The sequence below is a fragment of the Tachysurus vachellii genome, chromosome 17 (genome assembly GCF_030014155.1).
Source record: "Tachysurus vachellii isolate PV-2020 chromosome 17, HZAU_Pvac_v1, whole genome shotgun sequence".
Classification (NCBI taxonomy): Eukaryota; Metazoa; Chordata; class Actinopteri; order Siluriformes; family Bagridae; genus Tachysurus; species Tachysurus vachellii.
The window spans coordinates 22,751,242-22,771,241 of NC_083476.1; the positions used below are offsets into that span (position 1 = coordinate 22,751,242).

The following is a 20,000-nucleotide window of genomic DNA, read 5'->3' on the forward strand; positions in this document are numbered from 1 at the left end:
TTCATACACACACAGAAGACTCCTTCAGCACATCATACACTCACACACACACACACACACACACACTGAAGACTCCTTCAGCACATCATACACTCACACACACACACACTGAAGACTCCTTCAGCACATCATACACTCACACACACACACTGGAGACTCCTTCATACACACACACACACACACACACAGAAGACTCCTTCAGCACATCATACACACACACACACACACACTGAAGACTCCTTCAGTACATCATACACACACACACACACACACACACACACACACACACACACACACACTGGAGACTCCTTCTGCACATCACACACACATACACACACACACATGCACACCTTACACTGGAGACTCCTTCAACATATTAAATAAGCATCTTAACTAAATCAATGTATTTATTTATTTATTTTTATTCTAACATGATTTTTTTAAACATCTGTTTCTTATTAGTCTTAAATTATGTGGAGTATTTGCATACAGGTCCCTTTGAATGGGCTGTTACTATGGAAACGCATTATCACAAGCTATAAGACTAGAACTAAACTAGTAAAAGTTCCTAAAAACTTGTAGTAATATTTCCACAGTGTTACAGGAAGTCTGTCTGTGTAATTCTCTTGATACAAATCCCTTTACTGGGCCGCACCTCTGTAAAACATTCATCTTTTATATATAGAGCACTTTCTATTATGTACATGTTTTATTTCCAAAATAAGATCTCTTTGTTCCTCTTTTTAGTGCCATGGAGAGTCATTCGCTCCTCAACCCTCAGCTCCACCGCAGCGACGGCATGTTCTCTAGTTTTCGCACCACATGGCAGGAGTTTGTGGAAGATCTGGGCTTCTGGAGGGTTCTGTTTCTCCTGCTGTTCATCGCCCTGCTCTCACTGGCTATCGCTTACTACGTCAGTGGAGTCCTGCCTTTTAGTTCAAATCAGCTGGAACTTGTGCGTTAGGATTGTAATCCTGAGCGATAATGAACTGACAGAGTTTTGGGAGTAAAGACAAGTACTCAGTTTAAGGAACCACAATGTTTATGCTTCTTAAACTCTTGTGATTGTGTTGTACTGAAGTTTTGTTTTTGTGTAAATAGTTTAAACAGATTTTATGCTCTTGTGCATTTTTTGCACAATGATTTTTCCCCCCAAGTTAATCCTGATCATTTAAAACACTTCACATTGTGTACAATTATGACTAGAATTGATCGTTAACTCAATGTTAATGTACGTGTGAGTTAATCATCACACAGTTCTGGGTGTTAATGTCAGATTCTTCAGATGAACCTTAACACCGTGTTTACAGTCGATCTGATGAGGAACAGAACTGAACCACAGACTTTCTGTAGCCTTTGATTATTTACATGAAGTCCTTTACGTGTAGAAAGCTGATGTTTGTGGTTTAGTGAAAAACACTACTGCTGTTTTAGGAAATGGAAAAAAACGTGTCTACATGTAAAGTGACTTTTTCCCTCTTGTACTCATTATTGTTGTTATCATTATGTTGTGAGACAAAATCTTGCATTGCAGAGTTTTACAGACGCGACGCAGCTATAACTAAATCCTGGAGATTAGAGATTAAAGATATTTAAGCTTTCAGTCTGCAGCATTAATGAGATTTTTTTTTCATTACTGGAAAAATACTAATTCTGTAGTTTCCTTAAAATGACCCATTTATGTAGATGTTTATGGCTGTAATTGTGTAATCTTAAATATATGATAAAGGCAGCGTGAACATCAGGTGAGGTCGAGTGTGTCAGAGTGTGTCAGCGTGTCCACGTCCTCGTCTCGCTCTAGAGGGCAGGCTGTTAGTGATCATTACGTAATGACAGAAACTGCAGAGCACTTATGATAAAGCTATAATTATTTAATAATAAAGATGATGGTGATACAGCGTGGAGTGTCTTCTTGTAGTTCCAGCATGAGTTCAGACCTGAGCTCAGGCTCCTGTCTGTGTGGAGTTCTCCTGGGTCCTCTGGCTTCTGCACAGAAATCCTGGTGTGTGTGTGTGTGTGGGTGTGTGGGTGGGTGTGGCCCTCTGAAGGATGGCATCTCTTCCCAGATGTTCAGTGATGCTGACTAAGATTTATTTACGCCACTCTGAATACACTTTGAGGTTTATGCTACAAACTTCAGAGAACTTCAGTAACTTTATTTTGCTCGGTCCAGGATAAAGTTCACATACAGGCATGTTTTTGGGAGGTGGGAAGAAACAGGAGAACACAAATGAACCCCATATGAAGATGAAGAAAATCATGAAACTCCACATAGGGTAGAATCTGTGAAGTAGATCCATCATCCACTGCAGTAAAGAGAGATGTTCGGTTTATTTACTTGAGCTACTCTAATCACATGCTTAGTTTCCACTTCATTAAAATAACTATCTTGATAAACGACATTACGGAATATAAACCTTTAAAGCTTGTACAAAACTACAACAATTAAATATATACAAATAATAAATAATTAAAGTGTAGTGAACAGATTCTCTGGACGTTTTCTTTAATCCGGAGTGAAGTCAGGGACAGAAATCGCTGCTTCTAACGTCTCGAGGTTCACCAGCGGAATCCTCGCAACTTCAAAGAAAACTCTGCAAAAGGCAAAGAAACAGATTATAGATGAGAAACAAAATATCTCGTGTGAACGGCGCATTTATATTACGTACTTGTGAGAGTACTTGTTCTCCACAGCTCTGAGGTTCTCGTCTGCAGGACAGGCCAGCATGGCGTACAGTCTCCTGACCAGCGGGCCGAGTTCACGCAGTGTGTAACCGCTGTGGTGCTGCAGCGCCACCGTCTGCACGCCAGACACAGTGAGAGTGTGAGTAAAAGTGTGTGTGAGTGAGAGTGCGAGTAAGAGTGTGAGAGAGTGTGTGAGTGAGAGTGTGAGTACGAGTGTGAGTGTCAGTGAGTGTGAGTGAGAGTGTCAGTGTGAGTGAGTGTCAGTGTGAGTGAGTGTCAGTGTGAGAGTGTCAGTGTCAGTGTGTGTGAGTGTCAGTGTGTGTGAGAGTGTCAGTGTGTGTGTGAGTGTCAGTGTGAGTGAGTGTCGTGTGAGTGTCAGTGTGAGTGAGTGTCAGTGAGTGTGAGTGTCAGTGAGTGAGAGTGTGAGGGTCAGTGTGTGTGTCAGTGTGTGTGTGTCAGTGAGTGTGAGTGAGAGTGCCAGTGTGTGTGAGTGTGTCAGTGTCAGTGTGTGTGAGTGTCAGTGTCAGTGTGAGTGTCAGTGTGAGTGAGAGTGTGAGTGTCAGTGTGTGTGAGAGTGTCAGTGAGTGTGAGTGTCAGTGTGAGTGAGAGTGTGAGTGAGAGTGTCAGTGTGTGTGTCAGTGTGTGTGAGTGTCAGTGAGTGTGAGTGAGAGTGTCAGTGAGAGTGTCAGTGTGAGTGAGAGTGTCAGTGTGAGTGAGAGTGTCAGTGTGTGTGAGAGTGTCAGTGTGTGTGAGAGTGTCAGTGTGAGTGAGAGTGTCAGTGTCAGTGTGAGTGAGAGTGTCAGTGAGAGTGTCAGTGTGAGTGAGAGTGTCAGTGTGTGTGAGTGAGAGTGTGTGCCATCTGTAAGTCATTAAAAAGCCTCCAACTGTAGAACACTCGCCCATCACTAAGGACTGGATTCCAGCGATGGATCTGTGACTCCCAGAGCAGATGTGTGTATTTACTAGCAGTTTAACACCAGTACAACTTTAAATAACTGTCTGTTTTAGGATCTGTACAAAGTGAATTCCTCCACAGCGCCGTAACAGACTCACTGAAAGTTGTTGCTACTAAGGGCAGACCAGCCAGTTATTAGGTTTAGGGGGCAAACACTTTTTCACACAGGGCCATGTGGGTTTGGATTCTGTTTTCCTTTAATAAAAAACCCTTCATTTAAAAACTGCATGTTGTGTTTATGTGTTATCTTTGACTAATATTTAAATTGTGACAAACTTTTTAACACCACTGTATTAAGATGATCTGTTCCCTTATTTGTGCTGTGTGATGTGCAGAATGGTGTGAAGTTCTCACCCAGTGTCCCAGACTGTTAGTGATGAGGGCGAGGAGGAGGCAGGCGGAGGCTAAGCGCGACGCTCGCTCCGGCACCAGCTCCAGCTCCAGCAGGCTCAGTTCACACACATAGCGTGCTAAAGTTAGCGTCTCCATGCTAGCATGAGCCACCTGTGGGTTTGGGTCACAGTTATATCACAGATCATAAACTGGGCACAGGTGCAAACTCAGGTGTGTCTACAGAAGGAAGCTTTTATAATCTGTTCTGTTCTTGGAAGCTTTTAGCTTGACCGAGTATTAATCATCATCATCGTCCGAGTGCAAGTGCTAGCAGGCGCTTCATCAACCTGCCTGTGGGAATTATAATCAGTATTGTAAATAATGTTTATTAAATTAAAAGCAACTCATAATTAAAGCATGAAACTCTCCAACCTTTGCGTAACGCCTGAGGAACCTGTAAGGCACAGGGATGTTAATGTCAAAGTTAAGTCCTTGGAGAATTTTCCTTTCCATTACAAGGAATTCCTGTCTCTCATAGGCATCATCACAAATGTACAGGAAGTCTTCAATCCCCGGAGGACAGCGTTCCTGCACAAACATGAGGAATAAACTTTATTATACAGTTAAAAGCACAGAGAAACAAAATTAACATTTCCAAAACCCAACTAATGCTGATCATGAACATGAGTAGGTGGAATCACACTTCCATCACGATCCTCAGCTTTCATTAGAAGTTGTTGCATCTTAGTAATAGTAAAAAAATCATTAGATGTCAAACTGTACAAGAACATTTGTTGTCTTACTTCAAACTTGGCAGCGATGAGCATCGCCGTGGATCCGATGAGCTGAAGCGATTCTCTCATCACCTCTGTGATGGACAGGTAGTGATCCGTCAGCTTCACCGCCAGGTACAGAGTTTCATGATTCAGCTCAAAGTTTTCCTGCATTGTGGAGATGTAAAAATAATCACATGTTGAGATTTAGTTATAATCAGAACTCGCATCGCACTAATCACCCGTGAGATCAGACACGTCATCACCCATTAACAGACAGATAAGACAATAAGATGGGAACATTTCCCAGACAGACAGACAGAGATCCACATGACAGGATGTTACCTGGACTTCCACCATCCAGTCGATCAGAATCCCTCTCATACTCGCGTTCAGGTCTGGTTGAGCGTGCATGTAATCAGTCAAGACAAATTTCTCCTGAAAACAACAATCAGCAGCTCAACACACACAGCAGCTCTAAAATAATTCGGTTCATGTCGCTGTGTTACAAAATCACAGTGTTCATGTATTTTACATATTTTAGTCTTAAACACAAAGTCTGGACTGAGCCTCAGGAGATTCTTACCTCTCGGTTCCTGAGGTAGACAAAAATATCTTTAGTGTACTCTTGACTCAAACAGTCTTCAGCTTGCTCCGGATCAACATCAGACTCTTCTGGGACCTGCAGGACAGACAGGCTCAAAGCCATGAGTGTAATGACCAGAGGTCTATGGATGGAAATTCCTGGGATCTACCTGAGCAGACTGAGATTATGAACAGAAATAGATAGATAGACACATACAGGGAGAACGTGTAGCAGAACTCCACAGGGACAGTAACACAAGATCAGAACTGAACTCTGGAGCTGTGATTAGACCATGAAACTCACTGCACTACTATGTGGTAAATCTGATAAAAACCACTTTAATCTGTTCAGCAACTACTTTTTAAAAATAATATTCAATAACCATTTGTTTTTGGACTGCAGGCCACTCCTTAGCAGAAGACACACCAGGGTCTGATGATATAAAGTCCTTCACACGATCCATCTGATCTTCAGCTGTTTTACTCTGTTCCTCAGTGAACATGTGTTTAGACCTGGAGTAACAACACAGTTAAACAGTAGAGCAATAAGGATTCTTATTATTATTGTGAAGAATAATTGTCTATGAAAGATCTGAGGACTGATTATTACACTTTTAGGTTGTCGTTAGCTTTTATAACCACTTTGCTTGTCTGTGTCTTCTTGGACACGTTGATGTTCTTGACACAGGCTTCATTCTGGACTTTTTTGGTCTGTTTGGGAAAAGAGATAGAGCTTTATGAACCCAGGTAAAGAACACATGCACTAAAAGTACATGCACTAAAAGTACTCTTGGTTCCATCCCAGTGACCAGGTTACTGAACCTGACACCTAATTAATTACAAATGACACAAAAAACATAATCACAGAAATGTCAATAAACAAACAAAACAAAAAACATCTTTTAAATAGAAATAAAAAGAAATATGGTAAAATAAATGTCAGCCTACATTTGTAAGGTCAACAAAGGCAGATCTTTTCTTGGGAGCTCCTTTTGGAGAAGATGGACTTCTTCTGATATGATGAACATGTTCCTGTAACAAATAAAAATGTACAGGAGATGAAAAATAATGATCTAAACATGAGAAACATGTGTGTGTGTGTGTGTGTGTGTGTATGTATGTGTGTGTGTATGTATGTGTGTGTATGTGTGTGTATGTGTGTGTCAGTTAGTTAGTTTTGCTCACCTGGTTATCGGATCCAGTCCCTTTACTCTGAGCTTTAGACCCACAGTAATGTGAGTCCCCCCGCAGTGGGCAATGCATGATGTTACTCAAACACTGACCTTCCCAAAATGTCCAGCTTTCAGTGTCCTGTGAATGTGTCCTTCAGTCTGAACCGTCACACACACGTGTGTTTACTGTGGCTGTTCCTCTGGGGATAAACACTGAGACACATCTGATCTCATCTGATCTCATCTGATCTCATCAACTGCTACAGGATTTTTAGAAAAGGAAAATATTAGAATTTTAAGCATGAAATCTTTTGTTAAAAAAAATGCTGATAATTTTATTCCGTAATGAAATATTTTCTACATGTTTTACGACACAAAATTTGAACCTGAAGCAGCTCCAAGCTGCATTGTGATTGGTTGTTGTCTTTCCCCTCAACTGCCACAGACAAAAGTCTGTTTAAACCAGCGACCAATAACGAGCGTTACTTCTGGCCAATAGGAGAAGGGGGCGGGGCGATAAGCTGCAGTGATCCTTTATCGCCATCTTGTGTGTACCAGCTGTTTAGTCCAGAGGCTACAAAAGCAACGTTTTAACCCCAAATACTAAATAAATATACAAGAATAAACATCACGGATCACCCCAATGATATTACTGATGTAGTCACATTAAAACAGTCACTCATATTTGTGCTGACTGGCGTTAAAACTGAGGTCATTCTTAAAGAGCTCTTAGAGGACATGGTCGATTTTTCATATTTATTAAAGAAATGTATTTCAAAATGTTTGTATGTATAATATTTGTATGAAGTGTGTTCTTAATGTAAAGTAATGTTGCTACTACAACAACAACAATCATCATTTAACTTCATATACACTTATATCGACATGCCACAAATGTGCTGGAATAACGTGAAATCATACGCACGCGCAGTATGGCGTCGTAAAAAAGTGCGCGGAACCGGACGTGGACGCTGCCGTACTAAACAGAACGTGACGTTAGTACGCTAGTGTGCGTGGTGCGCGCTCGGTGATTGGCTGTGTGCGGTGTCACTGATGTTAGCATGTTAGCATGTTAGTGATGGTAGCGCTGGGGTTTGAACGCGTTGCCGAGCGTGAGCTTTAATCTGAGGCCTAAACTCGAGCTGTAACGGTAGTTTACTGACGATGAGACCCGCGGCAGCGCAGCAGCACCTCCACGTTTAACACCGTTCTGTCACCATGATCATAGATAACGTGGACGCGCTGAAGTCCTGGCTGGCGAAGCTGCTCGAGCCGATGTGAGTGACATGTAGAGCTCGGATTAGCGCCTGCTAGCACATATTAGCGCGCTAAACTGTTAGCATGCTAAACTCCCTCTGGGTTGTGTTTAACTCAGCTGTATTATTATTATTATTATTATTATTATTATTATTATTATTATTATTATTACTCAGTGCTCATGTCGCTGCTGTGGGACTTCAGTTTAAACACTTTACCTGAACACCACTGTGTACTTTCGTTAGCCTGATGCTAACTGTGCTAATGTGAGGTAAACCTGGGCTTTCTGTAAAGCAGAAGGTTTATCTACAGCAGCGCGAGCGCTTTCTCTCCCTCAGGCCACACAGTTAGTTATATATGAATATTCATTAGTAGTGTTTATAAGTTCGGGGTCTGACAGCAGTATAAAGCACTGAGCTGGATAAATGTCACGGTCTGAAGTTTGTTACTGATTATTGTCCATGTTTTAGGGTGTAAGTGATTATTAATCATATTCAAATCCACTGGGCGTTGTGGTGAACAAATATAAACAGGCTGGAAATATGGAAATAATGTCCTGTTTTCTGTCTTTGCAGATGTGATGCTGATCCTTCAGCTTTGGCCAACTACGTTGTTGCTTTGGTGAAAAAAGACAAACCAGAGAAAGAGCTGAGGGCTTTATGTGCTGACCAACTGGACGTGTTTCTGCAGAAAGGTAAAACCGCATTAAACTACATTCACAATCAATGTTCAGATTGATTCGTCAACTTTATATAGAACATAACCTCATTTTCATATTATAGACTTTGATGTTAATGTCTGGTGTTAATACTGAAGATCGTCCATCACACGTGGCATCTTCTTTATTGCAAAAATAGTATTGTTAAAACACTGACCCAGATTCTCCCAGCTAATGATTTAAAAACAATATCTGAAGATTAATAAAAGGACTTTGTTATGCTGTGGAGTTACTTTACCTTACAGTTTTTTACTGTCACACACTGAGACCATTACTGAGAAATGTCCACATAGTGTGTGAACTCTTTACCTTTATAACAATACTCAGGGTTCCCACACGTCCTGGAAAACCTGGAAATCCTGGAAAATTAATGACCAATGTTCCAGTCCTGGAAAACACATGGAAAATGAGAGAAAACATAAATTGTCCTGGAAAAAATCTTGTTGTCTTGGAAAATTCTTATTTTTAAATGTTCTTGATCATTTAAAGAACAGTTTACAACTGGTCGAAACAATTAACATTAGTAACAGAAAGCGCTCTGTTCAGGGACGCCGAGTTTTGACGGGTTTTTTGTTATGCTGTTTAATCTCGCTGTGACGGATGACGCTGTCTTGTGTTGGCGGTTTCAGGTGCTAGGAATGGTTTAAGTGCTCGAATGTTTTCAGCAAATGGTGACGGGTAAGCAGGTTATATTAACCTTGTTAATCTGAATATCATGTACAAGGGGAATGTACAGCAAACTAAAACATGCATGATGGCATTGGCCTGAGAAAGGAGAGGATGTTAATATGTGCGGTCTTTTTATTTTATAAAGGTTGAAATTTCATTCACATGACAAATTGTCTTTAAAAGTATAGTTAAGTAATAGTCATAAAGTGTACGTTGTTTTTAAGACTTCTGGAGAGAAGAACATATTACTTTAGTCTGTGAATCTGTGAGCCTTGTCTTTTTTTGCTAAATTTGAAATGTCCTGCAAAATGATCTCTGAAAAAGAGTGGGAACCCTGATACTGTAGATCTGTCTGAGTAAAGCTGACTGTATGAAATGTGGCTCCAGTAGTGTGCGAAGATCAGTTTAATGGTGTGTGTTGTGGGTTAATGCACCTATTGTGTGTTCTTTTTATACTTCTTTTAACAGAAATGACACAAACTGATTAAAAGCAGCAAATTTGATACAATGAATCATACAATGAATATTTTATTAGAAATTATTAAGATAATGAGAATTCAGTATAAAGTAATGAACTATTTTTGGACACAAGTGTTTTTTAATATAAACACTAGTGTATTAATTAGAAAATGTAATCTTGTATATATTTTAGAAATACGTTTATGTACTGTGCTGATGTTTGTTTTATCTTCCAGCCCACCTTTTGAATCTAAACCTGACTTAAAGGTTTACAGTTTTTAAATAAATGGACACTTCTCTTTTGTCCTGCAGAAACCACTGGCTTTGTGGAGAAACTCTTTGAAAGTCTCACCACTAAAAACTACCTGGGAAATCCTCCTGCTAAAGAAATTCCTAAAGAAGAGACAAAAGCTTCAGCTCCAAAGCCTGCTGAAACAGAAGAGGTGACATTTCTACTGTTATTATTTCTGCAGTGCTAATCTTTATCTGCTTTAGGACGTATTACAGAAAACACCAAATCATCTCTGTGTTGGTGCAGATGTTCAGAGTCGAAAAATACTAGAACCCTGATAGAGAGGAGTACAGAAAAAATACACTGCTAACAAGGTTTTTAAGCAGAGCACACTCTCGTGCACGCTCTCTCGCACGCACACTCTTGTAGTGTTAGAGATTCAGTAATGTCTGTTTCTTCATGTGAGATTTCTGACCATAAAAAACATATTATTTTTACATTACTTTTGTTAGGATGAGGAAATGTCATGGATAGAGATTTTACAGCACTTCTGTAAGTCACTCTGTAAAGTAATTATTAAATTGTTTGACGTCACTTCAGATGTCACTCTCTATTCAGGTGGGTCATGTGGAGGATGAGAAGGAAAGCAGAAGACGACGAAGTCCACTGAGAAATCGCTCAGACTTCAATGAATCAAGGTAAACATCTTCCTACATATAAATGCTGGTGTACATTTATTGATGGAGTTTCCATTAAACACCTGACTTTTCTGACTGACTGTTGCTTATCTGTTATTTATTTATTTATTTGTCTGACTGGGTTGTTGTTACAGTGGTGGAGATTATCAGCAACTAGCATAATAGGCTTGTAACTGTTAAAGTAAATGCTTTGCTTTTAACAAACAAATTTAATTGCACAAAACCTAGTTAGAAAATAGGAAAATTTGAGGCTAAATGTAAATTAGGCTGTTTGGTGATTGTCATTTCTGTTAGGCACTTGGTAGTAAATTGAATTGGAGCTACTCTCTAAAGTGAGAAATTAACTTTTGATTGTTTTACTTGACTTCATGGAACATCATTAAATTTAATCTTCTTAGAGTTTTGGTCCATGATGATCACAGAAACCAGAGTGACAAACAGGCTACTCAGCTTTTAGAAGTTGTTTACGTTATATAGTGATTTAGGGATGTTTATGCAAATGAGTGTCAGTGTGCACAAACAAAACAGTTTAGACTGTGCATAAATCATCAGGAATCACATCTATTGTGTAAAGCATGTGATAAAAAAAGAAAAACTTTACTGACAGCTGGGTCTCACACAGAACTAACATGCACCCTTTGATAAACGAGACCCCTGAGCATTTCCTGCTGTTGTGTGGTGTTTCTGTTGCACTGTACAGCTTCTGGGATGATTCACAGATCAGCTGTAGCTTCAGGTCATGGTCCCCTCATTTTGTGTGTGTGTTCCTCCAGGAATCGAGACGAGCGGCGGAGAGACGAGCGCAGACGACGGGAGCCAGAGCGCCACGGGAAGAGCAGCGAGATGTACAGAGAGAGGGAACGGGAACGAGAGAGAAATGACCGGAGGAGAGCAAGCTCACGAGGACGCAGTCGCAGTAGGAGTCGCAGTCGCAGCAGCAGCAGAGGAAAGAGCAGAGACCGAGAGCAGAGACGAGGTGAGTGATGTTCAAGCTTCTCTCTAAAAACACACAAAATCATTACAGCTGTTTATTATATTGATGCTTGTAGTGCTCTAGAGGAATACATTTCTCCTGATTAGAATCATTAACTGCTTATTGTTTATATTCTTCTTTTTCTATATCTGTTATATGTATGTAGAAGAGATTAGCTTTGTTTTTACCAAGCAGTAATTCATAATTATTAATTTTTTAATTTATTAGTTTATTGTTAGTTGTGGTTCTGCTTATGGAGTTGGTGAGAATTTTTTTTAAACCTTTTTTCCCCAGAACACCGGTCCAAATTTGAGCAGGAGCGGAAGGAGCCAGAGGCGTATACTACATTATCATCAGGTCCCTTAGGGAAACCTCAGCAGCAGCAGCAGCAGCCTCCGCAGCTCCCCCTGCTCCCGCTGCCCCACCCTCGCGCTCCGTTTCCCCCCTTGGGCAGTCCCAGCATCCCCAACACTGTATCGGCTCATTTGCCCGACAGCACCACTGAGAACTGGACCACTTACTACTCTAACCATGCCGAGGGAAAGAGCGGCCCGTTGAAACACCGCTGCAGGGATTATGATGGTAAACACATTAAATTTTAAATCTATGTTCTGTCACATTTTTGCATGTTGAAATAACATAAGATCTGATTATCAGAGTTGTTTTTAGAGGACAGTGAAGAGATTTTTGTTCATTTTATTTACATTTCACTCATTTGCCTGATGCTTTATCCAAATACAGCTTACAGTTGAGACTTGATACTGACTGAACAGATGATGTTTATTAACCCATCAGCAGTAGTTTTGCTGGGATTTGACCTCAAGACCTTGTGATCAGTTGCCCAGAGATTTACACACAGTCTTCAGCTCCACAGAGACATTTGTGTCTTTTGTTGGCACAGTGATGAGTCTGTTGTTGCTAATGAACACTGCTAAAGGATTTTGAGTATAAGCTTGAGTCAGAATTCTCCAGGGCCACGTCTCAGTCAGCGTCGGCTTCAGAGGGACTTTTCTAAAACAGTAGTGTTTATATTTATGCTGCAGTCCCAGGAGCTTTTTCACACCGGTGGCAGACGACTGAAATGATCTGCTGAGGGAATCAGGTTGCCTAAGTAGGCTGTGTAATGAGCCAAGTGTCTGATGATGAACAAACATACACACAGTAGTCGATGTTGTGATCTCTATTTCTGTTTAAATCTGCACCATTCGCACGTCAGTCAGGTGTTAAAGCTTAGATTTCACCGTTTATTCTAAAAGATATAATTTTATATAAAATAACTAACTTTTTTCTCTCTTCAGAGAAAGGATTTTGTGTCCGCGGTGACCTTTGTCCTTTCGACCATGGCAACGACCCTTTGATTGTGGACGACGTCGCCCTGCCCACTATAATTCCCTTCCCTCCCCCTGGCATTCCCCCTCCCCGGATGCCCCTCCCCATGCCCCCCATGGTAGAGCCCCTCCCTGTTATGCCCATGCCAATCCCACCCCACGGGCAGCCTCCGCCACCAGGCATCTACCCCATGGCAGGTGAGTGCACAGGTACTGGGTTTTTTTGGGTGTGTTTCATCTGCTGCTGGTTCTAGTTCTTGAATTAGCTTCTTTTAAGTAACCACTTTAGACATTTTATAATCATATCAAACTCTGTCTTTGTCCAGGAAAATGTTGCAGCTTTACATTAGAGTAAATACCACAATATACCACAGTATTAAGTCTGATGTAAAGCTGCATCATGAACGTTAATGTTGGTTGTGCCGTGCTGAATGATGTTAATAATAATGACAGCAGTGTTGTGTTGAAATAATGTTTAGAACTGAACTGTACAGTTTTGTATGCTGTTTATTTTTTGCTTTGCTGTGACTGAAAATATGTTTGTTTAAAATATGAAAAGGAAACTGGGTGATTTTTACTGCGTACTCTGTGGTGCATGATGAAAGCACAGACAAGTGACCGTGCTCAGCTTAGCCATCTACATCAGGGGTGTTAATGTCCAGTCGGAGTTTCTGACTTTGTCCAGTGTGCTCAGGGATGTTCAGGTCGTTAGTTCAGTGAGATTTTGATAAGTTATTAAAGTTAAAATAAATGTAAGGGGAAAATATTTGCACATAATTTAAGTATATAAATTGTATGGTAATAATGTACATTAAAGTAAATAAGCACTAACATCTTATTCTGTAAAGTCAAGTCATGTGATCTTTGTGGGATCATTTAAAAATGTTTAATTTAAAAATGTTTAAAATTAAAAAAAATTTAATTAAAAAAGCAACTACGTCCAAAGGTTTTCTGGAGCAGATTTTAAAATATAAATGTTGGTTTCTAGATATTAGATACACACATTAGGACAGGAGGATTCTGATGTTTCGACTTTACATTTTACATTTACAGCATTTATCCAGCACAGCTCATTTATACAGCTGAGCATTTAAGGGTTAAGGGCCTTGTATTTTCCCCCCTAGGTGTTGGTCTTTTTTCTTGTTAAATATAAAGTGTAAAATGATCAGAAGCTACAGGAGCTCAGTTCTGAGTTTTATTAAACACTCAGACTGAATTAAATGTTTGTAGAACTAAAGTGTGATTCGGTTTACTATTTTGTTCCATGTAGGACCGCCTCTAATCCCAACCAGTGGGATAGAGACTCCACATCATGTACGGACGAGCACCTCCTCCTCTCTGGCTCCACCTGGAGTAAACCCTCCTCCTCCTCCTCCTCCTCCACCTCCTCCTTCTTCATCCTCTGCTATTTCTTCTGCTTCTCTACATCCTCAGTACACTCTGTCTGAATGTAAGCTGTTTCTGCCGTCTTTCTTTTCATCCACTTTGTTGGCGTTAAATTTTAGATTCACCTCCCGATTAAACATTTAGACTCAATTCATATTAGCTCCTGTTGTAGAATAAATTGTATACAGAACTACACGTGTCAGGAGTAATTGGGTAATTTTCTATAACAGCAGCTCTTGTCCCTATAGCTCTGTACATCCAGTTTTCTGTACATATGTTTTCTGTATTGATTGTGAATGGTGTAATTACATGCTCTGAACAGTAGGTGGTGTTGGGACACGTTTTAATTAAGTTACTTTAGTTATAACTCTGTGCTCCTCTGTATCAGTGAAAACGATGAACATTTTTTATTCATTTATGGCTGAATTAAAAGCTGTTGAGTGGCTTTTTATTTATGATTATTTCTTTATTATTTTTTGACTCCACAGACAGTTATGATCCTGAAGCATATAATCCGGAATCTCCAGCTATTACTGGGACAGGCCGAGCTCAGTACCGACAATTTATTCCTCGCATTCAGACTCAGAGACCCAACTTGATCGGTCTTACGTCAGGAGACACTCAGAGCTCCAGAGGTATTAGTTTGAACAGATTTACTATTTAACATTATTCTTTACTGTTTCTGGTTGTTTTTATTTTAATACATATCTTTATTTTGAATGAGACTGTACCAGTTCTGAAACGTTCCCTTACACACACTGTGATAAAATGTTCTAACATCATGAATATTTCTGTGTAATTAATAAAATAATTTTGTGTTTGTGTAGCTGCTAACATAGTAATCCAGACTGAGCCTTCGATATCCATTGCCACAAGCGGTGAGGTGAGACACGGCATGGAGCTCGACAGCAGGACGAGATCCCTGGAATCTGGAAATGGGCCTCAGGCCAAAAAGCCCTGGACTGACAAGTAAGTGTTTTTTTTTTAATTATTGACTATTAATGAATAGTACTAAATAAAATGAATAAATTGCTAGATGCAGGATTACATAGTCCATCACTCACCACATCTCTGCTGTTATCACCACATAACTGTAGGTGGTGATGTAAAGCAGTGCTTTTCTAGTCGCTTTATCTGCCTACTGAGAGCAAATGTACTGAACCCGATCCCTTTAGGGCTTCTGTTTCTACACCTATTTGTTCCAGCCGAGAACCACAGTCCGATTTTACTAATGAGCTCCTTCACAAAGAACGAAACCTAATTCTTCAGATGAGATGTGGTTCAGGGCTGAAGCAAAGTCAGATCACACTAATGCAAAGGGAACGTCTGTGTGTCTGTCTGTGTTTTCTATACCATGATCTGAAAAGACCTGTTCAGTTCATGTCTTAGACTTCATGCCTTAGACATTCTTTAAAGTTGAGAGAATTTTGTGGAATTTATTTGCAAATAAATATCTAAATTTAATCAACACAAGATCCATAAAAATATTTATATTTTCTTTTAATTTTATTTTCATTCTCTAGGCAAAATTTTAACAATCAGCACAAGTCACCCTTCCCCAAGAAGAACCACTACGTCAACACCAAACTGGAAGTTCGCAGAATTCCCCGTGAACTCAACAACATAACCAAACTAAACGGACATTTCAGCAAGTTTGGGACCATCGTGAATATACAGGTGCATTTGTAATCTCCTACTTTAATAAACATTATTTTGATTAACACAGTACATGCAAAACTTTCTTGAGAAATTGTGAGTATGCTCTTCTCACACCATGTGATCTGCCCTTCTGTCCGTCTGCCTACACTTGGTATTTTGTCAGATTAGTCAGCAAGTCCTTTTTTTTATATATATATTTTATATATTTATTTGAGATAGAGATATATATATATATATATATATATATAAAATCACAATTTCCTTGCTGTCTTCCCAGCCCCCCCACCCCCCGGCATTTCCCAGAAAAAAAGCTCAGAGAACCAATGTTCTAGACCAAAGTTAGTGGATTACTGCATTGTCTTTGTCACTGGTGTGATGTTAGTGAGTGTTTGCTTTCGGGGCAGGTGGTGTTTAGTGGTGACCCGGAGGCAGCGTTGATCCAGTATACGGCCAACGAGGAGGCACGGAGGGCGATTTCCAGCACAGAGGCTGTGCTCAATAACCGCTTTATCAGAGTGTACTGGCACAGAGAGAACACGACACAGAACCAGGAGCAGACCAACCAGAGCACCAGCCTCAGCACACAGATAAACCCTGTGCATAAGGTCAGGGTAAAGGCCGTGTTCTCCATAATGACTGTGTTCTGTGTCACAGAGAAATACCTTAAAATTCTTTGTAAACTTAGCACCTCATCTAGTGTCTGATAAGAGAGTGAGCATGTGAGAGCGTGTAAGAGCATGTGAGAGCAAGCAAGAGAGCCTAAAGCTTGTCACATTATAGTCAATGAATGTGAGTGAACATTTTGAAGAAAGAAAAGTTTCATTGCTCATTTTTTTGGTCACAAATGTGTCTGGTGTGTTTATGAAGCCTTAAGATGCCTCCCTTTCTCTATCCTCAGGTTATTAATAAGCCCCACACACCTGGGTCCTATGTGCTGAATAAGAGCTTCCCTAAACAGCACAGTACCTCCGGTACCGTGCCTGCGGCCGGGCTCGACCCACTCAGTCCAGCTCCAGAGTCCTCACTGGTGTGAAACTAAGCTGATATACACACACACACACACACACACACATCTACACACTTATATTAAAAATATTCTGAATGCTCATCATCATGGAGCATGTTCTATGTCTCCTGAAGATTTAAAATAATTGTGTTAATGTGCTTCACCTTTAAAGGCACTTGCTCCTGCTTCTACACAGCAGAAAGGTCTTTACTCACGGACAGTGTTTAAACCTGCCCCAAAGGCACTGGGTAAAGCAGCCAAAGCCTTTGAGGATCAGGATGTTCTGAAAAAGAAGCAGGTGAGCGTTTCCTTCTGTGCTGTAGAGCAGGAGCAGAAGCGTGACCATGTTTCTATCCATCAGTTTAAACTTCTCCACTCTGTTCTCCTTTAGGAGGCGCTGAAGCTGCAGCAGGATATGAAGAAAAAGAAACGAGAGATGCTGGAAAAGCAGATAGAGTATCAAAAGGTAAAACTTTATTCCTTCTCTCTCTCTCTCTCTCTCTCTCTCATACGTTCGTTATCCTGGTGAATCCAGACACTGCTACCTGCTGCATCATTGTGCCATCATGATTTGTCTTGTTACCTGGAATTCATAGAAATTATATTAGGAAGTTGGGATGTTTCAAATTGGGATTTTTTTTTAATTTGCACTACATGAGGGAATGTTTTTTCCCCAGTACAGTTCCAATGGCGCTATGAAGCTGATCCATGGGCTTGTGGTGACCCAAGACCTTATTTATACTGATTCATTTCCTTTAATTTGTCGGCTTGTGTTTTTTATTTGACGACTAATATACTGCAGTAAATTCTTTTTGTAACTACATCTGTAGCTCTGAACTGTTTGTCAATTTTAGGTCTTGATAAATCGTCTAGAAAAGAATCGTGGGATGAGGCCAGAGGAGCGAGCAAACATTATGAAGATCTTGAAGGAGCTCACAGAGAAGATCTCTCAGCTGAAGAACGAGATCAGTGGTGTTTCCCAGTCTGTTGGCAATGCTGCTCAGCCCAAAACCAAAACAGATGTATGTATAACATGCAGCTCTGTGAGGTCATGTGTTCACTTAGGGTTTATTGGCTTAATTACATTATAGATACGTGTGTGTGTGTGTGTGTGTGTGTGTGTGTGTGTGTGTGTGTGTGTGTGTGGGGATTGGTCATTGTTTGTCCATATCAAAGTTAGAATGTATGAAAGTTGTTCTAAGTTGTAATTTTGATATGAAGGCACAGAAGGAGCTGCTGGATGCAGAGTTGGACTTCCACAAAAAGCTGACGGCAGGAGAGGACACTACAGACCTGAGGAGGAGACTGGGTCAGCTGCAGGTTGAGGTGAGCCACCATTTTTTCACCATCTACTCACTCCACACTAGATAAAAGCCTGAAACATGTGACTGACAATTCTAAAGAGGGAAGATGGGCATTTAGTCTTGATGGGCAGAGAATGCTGAAATAGACATGCGTACTCTCGTGCTGCTGCAATGCTACCGTTTTTTTTCTAGTGTGCCATGTAGAAGTTAAAAATATTTGAACTTGGCCTGTCTGTGTCTTTATTCTGCACACTGACAGCCATTCCATCAAATGTGGTGTTTGAAAGCACAGCGATGGGTTATGTTAAAATATTTGTTAAATATAAACTAGGGCTGGGCAATAAAACGATAACGATATGTATTGTGATAGAGACAGAAGTTAACCTAGCAACATAGGGAGTGACACACTAACAGCCAATCATGTAACAGTATCACGTTTGGAGGTGCAACCATATCGTTGTCTCGTGCTGGTCTGCTGGATTCCTCCTCAGTAACTGCCGACTGATGAGCAGAAAATGAGCCGCAGTGAGTGAGGAAATTGTAAATAAAAGAGGAAGAATCAGCTACTTTTTCATATTTCTGCAGGTTTTATATTTTAAACAATGTTTTGTGTTTAAATGTTAAGAGATAATTGTTGTGTTCATTGTGACTTTAGACTCATGTTTACATTAATTATTAGAGTTTTCCTGGTTGTTGACATTTCTGTCTTAATAACTGAGGGGATTATGATCAGAGGAAGGTTAAGTTTAGAATAAAAAGGTTTACATATAATATATTTTTCTCCTAGTCCTTATTTTAAATGGGCCATAAAAAGTTCAATAATTATCAATCTCGACCGATTATGAAGCACTGAAGCACTGTCAGACTGGGGTGGTGGTCCCTCTGTTTAAGAAGGGGGACCGGAGGGTGTGTTCCAACTACAGGGGGATCACACTCCTCAGCCTCCCCGGAAAAGTCTATGCCAGGGTACTGGAGAGGAGAATTCGGCCGATAGTCGAACCTCGGATTCAGGAGGAACAATGCGGGTTTCGTCCCGGTCGTGGAACACTGGACCATCTCTATACCCTCGCCAGGTTGCTGGAGGGTTCATGGGAGTTTGCCCAACCAGTCCACATGTGCTTTGTGGATCTGGAGAAGGCATTCGACTGTGTCCCTCGTGGTGACCTGTGGGGGGTGCTCTGTAAGTATGGGGTCCGGGGCCCTCTGCTAAGGGCTGTCCGGTCCCTATATGACCGGAACAGGAGTTTGGTTCACTTTGCAGGCAGTAAGTCAGACTTGTTCCCGGTGCATGTTGGACTCTGGCAGGGCTGCCCTTTGTCACCGGTCCTGTTCATTATCTATATGGACAGGATTTCTAGGCCGGAGGGAGTCCGGTTTGGGGAACACAGGATTTCGTCTCTGCTTTTTGCAGATGATGTTGTCCTGTTGGCTTCCTCAAATCAGGACCTTCGGCGTGCACTGGGACGGTTTGCAGCCGAGTGTGAAGTGGCGGGGATGAGAATCAGCACCTCCAAGTCCGAGGCCATGGTTCTCAACCAGAAAAGGGTGGCTTGCCCCCTTCAGGTTGGTGGAAAGCTCCTGCCTCAAGTGGAGGAGTTTAAGTATCTTGGGGTCTTGTTCACGAGTGAGGGAAGGATGGAGCGGGAGATTGACAGGCGGATCGGTGTATCTTCTGCAGTGATGCGGTCGATATACCGGTCCGTTGTGGTAAAGAAAGAGCTGAGCCGCAAGGCGAAGCTCTCTATTTACCAGTCGATCTACGTTCCTACCCTCACCTATGGTCATGAGCTTTGGGTCATGACCGAAAG

General features: G+C 40.9%; 3 protein-coding genes across 6 annotated transcripts in view; 2 read left to right on the top strand and 1 right to left on the bottom strand.

Annotated features, from left to right (window-relative positions):
• Positions 1-1,898, top strand: part of ankrd46a (ankyrin repeat domain 46a) — a 4,330-nt gene extending 2,432 nt beyond the window's left edge. Inside the window, exon 4 of the mRNA XM_060891442.1 lies at positions 748-1,898. Coding sequence (XP_060747425.1) covers positions 748-964 — 217 coding nt within the window. The 3' untranslated portion in view covers positions 965-1,898. The remainder of the gene's footprint in view (positions 1-747) is intronic.
• Positions 1,899-2,135: 237 nt separating this feature from the next.
• LOC132860287 (G2/mitotic-specific cyclin-B3-like) lies at positions 2,136-7,411 on the bottom strand. Of its 2 annotated transcripts, XM_060891440.1 has the most exons (12): positions 6,890-7,411; positions 6,517-6,763; positions 6,280-6,363; positions 5,942-6,042; positions 5,715-5,844; positions 5,333-5,428; positions 5,092-5,184; positions 4,777-4,914; positions 4,406-4,561; positions 3,995-4,144; positions 2,670-2,800; positions 2,136-2,594 (listed from the first exon to the last, which is right to left on the bottom strand). In XM_060891440.1, the coding sequence occupies exons 2-12, from the start codon at positions 6,592-6,594 to the stop codon at positions 2,507-2,509; spliced, it is 1,245 nt and encodes a 414-aa protein (XP_060747423.1). In that variant the 5' UTR covers positions 6,595-6,763; positions 6,890-7,411; the 3' UTR covers positions 2,136-2,506. The 2 variants fall into 2 exon arrangements, with proteins under 2 accessions (XP_060747423.1, XP_060747422.1); XM_060891439.1 differs by having other exon boundaries at positions 6,517-7,411.
• An 82-nt stretch (positions 7,412-7,493) lies between these two features.
• Positions 7,494-20,000, top strand: part of rbm27 (RNA binding motif protein 27) — a 14,742-nt gene continuing 2,235 nt past the window's right edge. The window contains exons 1-17 of one of the 3 annotated variants that reach the window (XM_060891436.1): positions 7,494-7,780; positions 8,336-8,454; positions 9,919-10,049; positions 10,439-10,536; positions 11,310-11,512; positions 11,804-12,091; positions 12,808-13,035; positions 14,108-14,287; positions 14,712-14,858; positions 15,051-15,192; positions 15,747-15,900; positions 16,287-16,487; positions 16,781-16,909; positions 17,061-17,186; positions 17,280-17,354; positions 17,743-17,910; positions 18,110-18,214. In XM_060891436.1, coding sequence (XP_060747419.1) covers positions 7,722-7,780; positions 8,336-8,454; positions 9,919-10,049; positions 10,439-10,536; positions 11,310-11,512; positions 11,804-12,091; positions 12,808-13,035; positions 14,108-14,287; positions 14,712-14,858; positions 15,051-15,192; positions 15,747-15,900; positions 16,287-16,487; positions 16,781-16,909; positions 17,061-17,186; positions 17,280-17,354; positions 17,743-17,910; positions 18,110-18,214 — 2,553 coding nt within the window. In that variant the 5' untranslated portion in view covers positions 7,494-7,721. The remainder of the gene's footprint in view (positions 7,781-8,335; positions 8,455-9,918; positions 10,050-10,438; positions 10,537-11,309; positions 11,513-11,803; positions 12,092-12,807; positions 13,036-14,107; positions 14,288-14,711; positions 14,859-15,050; positions 15,193-15,746; positions 15,901-16,286; positions 16,488-16,780; positions 16,910-17,060; positions 17,187-17,279; positions 17,355-17,742; positions 17,911-18,109; positions 18,215-20,000) is intronic. The other 2 variants (XM_060891437.1, XM_060891438.1) reach the window with 2 other exon arrangements.

Excerpts from the sequence above, each read along its gene's own strand:
- LOC132860287 (XM_060891440.1), bottom strand. The coding sequence starts at position 6,594 with ATGCATTGCCCACTGCGGGGGGACTCACATTACTGTGGGTCTAAAGCT. Across the intron at positions 6,364-6,516 it reads GGACTGGATCCGATAACCAG|GAACATGTTCATCATATCAG; the intron begins GTGAGCAAAACT and ends TATTTGTTACAG. Across the intron at positions 2,801-3,994 it reads CTAACAGTCTGGGACACTGG|ACGGTGGCGCTGCAGCACCA; the intron begins GTGAGAACTTCA and ends TCTGGCGTGCAG.